At 60.9% G+C, this 3,204-nt stretch overlaps 1 protein-coding gene across 1 annotated transcript; it reads right to left on the reverse strand.

The window, feature by feature from the left end:
* Positions 1-427: 427 nt before the first annotated feature.
* LOC103774171 (interleukin-11 receptor subunit alpha-like) lies at positions 428-3,175 on the reverse strand. The gene is made up of 7 exons (XM_008941558.1): positions 3,069-3,175; positions 2,183-2,215; positions 1,639-1,802; positions 1,346-1,509; positions 1,089-1,230; positions 759-854; positions 428-550 (listed from the first exon to the last, which is right to left on the reverse strand). The coding sequence occupies exons 3-7, from the start codon at positions 1,784-1,786 to the stop codon at positions 447-449; spliced, it is 654 nt and encodes a 217-aa protein (XP_008939806.1). The 5' UTR covers positions 1,787-1,802; positions 2,183-2,215; positions 3,069-3,175; the 3' UTR covers positions 428-446.
* Positions 3,176-3,204: the final 29 nt, after the last annotated feature.

Raw genomic sequence — 3,204 nt, forward strand, 5'->3', positions numbered from 1 at the left:
TCACCCGGAGCCTGAGGACAGAGCAGCGGTGGCTGAGGACTCCGAGCGGCCCTTCTGGGCACTGGGACTGCCCACAGCCCTGGTGCAAACTCCTCTGCATCCCCATCCAGCTGTGCTCAGCTGTGCCCAGCTGAGCCCAGCCAGCAACACAGCTCCATGGCTAAAGCAGGAGCCAGCCATGAGACAGAGCAGGGTTGGGATGAGGACAGGGACCAGGAGCAGAGCCACAGCATGGCAGGGACAGCCCAGCCATGGCAGGGCGAGAGGACAGGACCACCAGCAGTGCCCAGGACAGCACTAGGTCCCTGTGCTGACTCTGGAAGCTGGGAGTCTCCAGCAAGGCAGGAGCCTTTGGGACTTTTTGGGCCAGAGGGACCCCAGAGCAGCTCTGGGGGGGACACAGGGCACCCAGGAATCATACAGACCCCTCCCTCTCAAAACTCAGCCTACCAGATGAGGATGGTGATGACGAGAACAGCAGCCAGGATGAAGAAGGCAAAGACCCCAAGGGACACCAGGACAGCCATCTTCTCCAGGGGGTCACTGTGATCTAAGACAGAGAGACTGTCACAGCTGAGGGATGCCACAGCCCCCAGCAACTGAGGGACCCTACTGCAAGCTACTGACCACCCAGCACCCCAGCCACACACGGGCATGGGCAAGAAACTCCTCCCATTACTCTCAGACACACTTGTGCTCAGGCAGGTGGCTGCCTGCAGGCAGTCCCCACTCCTGCTTCCATCTCCATTTCTACTCACTGATGGGCTCAGGGTTGGGAGCCTGGGAGGGCTCCTCAGCCAGGCTCTCCAGGCTGGTGTCTCTAGTGGTTTCTTCACTTGCTGCGGTGACCAGGTCTGGAAGAACAGAGGGGATGGGAAGCCAGTTTTTGGATAGTGTACGGGACCAGATTTTTGGGTCAACTTTAAGGGTTGTCCCAGGTGCTGGGACTCACTCTGGACGATATCTGGGGGAATGGGTGCCGTGGGGAAGGAGGTGGAGAGGGGCAGCCCAGGGTGCTGTAAGGGCTTTGGGGAGGGATGGCACAAGCTGGTAGGGCTGCTGGGGGCTGCAGCCTGTCCCCCTGTCACCTCTGACTGGCGTCGCCCGAGCCTCAGCGCTCCACTCGCTCCAGTTCCCCGCGTCCAGGAAATCCTTGGCACTGACTTGGACCACATGCTCCAGCCCAGCAAAGGCATCCGTGATCACCTCAGACAGGTTCACTGTCTCCACCTGCACCAGGCAGAAGGGAGTGGTGGGGCAGGCAGGGGCACTACCGACTGCCCTCCCTAGCCCTGTGCCTGCTCCGTGCCCATGCTGGCTTTGCCCCTCCTTGCCCACCGCTTACCACAGACCAGGAGCGGTGGATGACGGGCCGGTACTGGAGCCGAAACCTGAGCTGGAAGTGGGGTTCCTTGGGCCAGGAAGAGGGGTACCTCCAGCTCACATGAAGCCGCCGTGGGGCTAGGGGGATGGGCTCCACCATCAAGCCCTCCGGAGGGTCCGGCTTAACTGTGTGGGAGAGGACAGGGAGTCCCTGTCACCCCAACTGCCATGCAGAGGTGACGGGCTCCCTGCTGCTGCCCAGGGCTAGATGCCCAGGGGATGGACAGGCACTGGGACACATTGATGGGGACTCACTGATGGCCTGCATGGTGACGTCGAGGAGGCGGAAGCTGGAGCCCAGGGGGTTCACCTCGGTGATGTTCAGGCGGTAGGAGCTCCAGAACTCTGATCCATGGACGGTGCAGGTGCCAGGGCGGGATGGATCCTGCAGGCATGGCCCCATATGCCCATTCTTGTTCCTACAGACAGGGAGGCAGGGTGGTGACATGTCCCCCGCACCCAACATGCATGTTTCCCTATGCTGCCATGGAGCTGGCATGTGGGAAGACCCCGATGACAAGAGCCTGTTGGAGGAGGCAGCCCCTGTTACATCTAGGCTGCCTTCAGCCCTCCAGAACCTTGCACATCCCTCTGAGCATGACCAAAAGGACTGTCACCCCAGCTCCACAGTCCCTCCTGGGAAGGTGTGTCCCTGGGGCAAGCCCTTCTCCAAGGCCCCCAGGCTCCCCCATGGGGACTCCTAGTCCTCACTCTGAGGACCCCACTGAGGACAGTGGCAGAGCCTTTGGGACAGGGCCCAGTCCTACGGGAGCGGGACTGGGGTGGGAGTCAGTCCTACCTCCGCTTCTCTTCACCCGTCAGTGATTTCTTCCTGCCATGGAAAGAGACAGAAAAGAAGATGATAAGGATGAGGGGACAGCATGAAGCCAGCCCCACTGTGACCCAGAGGAGGGGTAGGCTGCACTCAGAGCAGCACCCCACTCCCACACTGACACACACCAGCGACATGGCACTGGGGATGGGGCTCAAACTGTGCCTGGCCCTGCTGGCAGACCACGGGGGTCCCGGGGAAAGGAGACAGCCAAGAGCCCAGGAGGGTCTTCGCCAGAGGACCCTCATCCCCTGCCCAGGGTCTCATTGCACAGCAAAGGTACAGGGACACTGACAAAGGCAGCTCCCTGGCTTTATCATTCCCCTACAGCCCCGCAAGCCCCCTGCTTCCCACCACCCTCTCCCTGCTGAGCCCCTGATGCTCTGCACAGCTGCCCCCAACCCCCCAGCCTCTAGCTCCTGCAGCTTTCAGCAGGGCTGAGTTTTACGAGATCCGTCTGACTTCAAAGCAGCCCGCTAATTTGGCCTGCCGGGATAATTAGAAGCAGTGAAGCTGTCAGGCCTCCTTTCATCCCTAAGCATGCCGAAGCACTCAGCAGCTTGCAGATGACCTGTTTCTCTTTCATAGCCCCTCTGGTGCTGGCAGAGCTGTTGGCAGGGAGGGAGTCTGCTTGTGCCAGTCCTCCAATGCTGCTGGGGGACCCTCCTTGGAGCAAACAAGCGCTCGCTGCTCTCTCACACCAAAACATGACCGGGGTGCAGCACGGTCCTTGGGGCAGGAGGTGAACCCAGGGTGGGGGCTGGATGGCCAGTAGAATTTGGTGCCTATCCTCAGCTGGGACCCAGGCTCAACCTGTAAACCCCTCATCATGTGCCCTGCAGGGATGCATCACCTGTAGGTGGTGATGTATCGGGTGGGAAGGAAGGTCTCCACACTGGAGGTCCAGGAGCAGGAGAAATTCTCATAGTCGGATGCTCTGCAGGACACAAAGGGCACTCCCGGCAGGCCTGGGGTCCGAGGGGAAGCGA

The sequence above is a fragment of the Merops nubicus genome, unplaced genomic scaffold (assembly GCF_000691845.1).
Source record: "Merops nubicus isolate BGI_N331 unplaced genomic scaffold, ASM69184v1 scaffold48215, whole genome shotgun sequence".
Lineage (NCBI taxonomy): Eukaryota > Metazoa > Chordata > Aves > Coraciiformes > Meropidae > Merops > Merops nubicus.

Excerpts from the sequence above, each read along its gene's own strand:
- LOC103774171 (XM_008941558.1), bottom strand. The coding sequence starts at position 1,786 with ATGGGGCCATGCCTGCAGGATCCATCCCGCCCTGGCACCTGCACCGTC. Across the intron at positions 1,231-1,345 it reads TCCACCGCTCCTGGTCTGTG|GTGGAGACAGTGAACCTGTC; the intron begins GTAAGCGGTGGG and ends TGCCTGGTGCAG. Across the intron at positions 855-1,088 it reads TCGGGCGACGCCAGTCAGAG|ACCTGGTCACCGCAGCAAGT; the intron begins GTGACAGGGGGA and ends CTGTTCTTCCAG.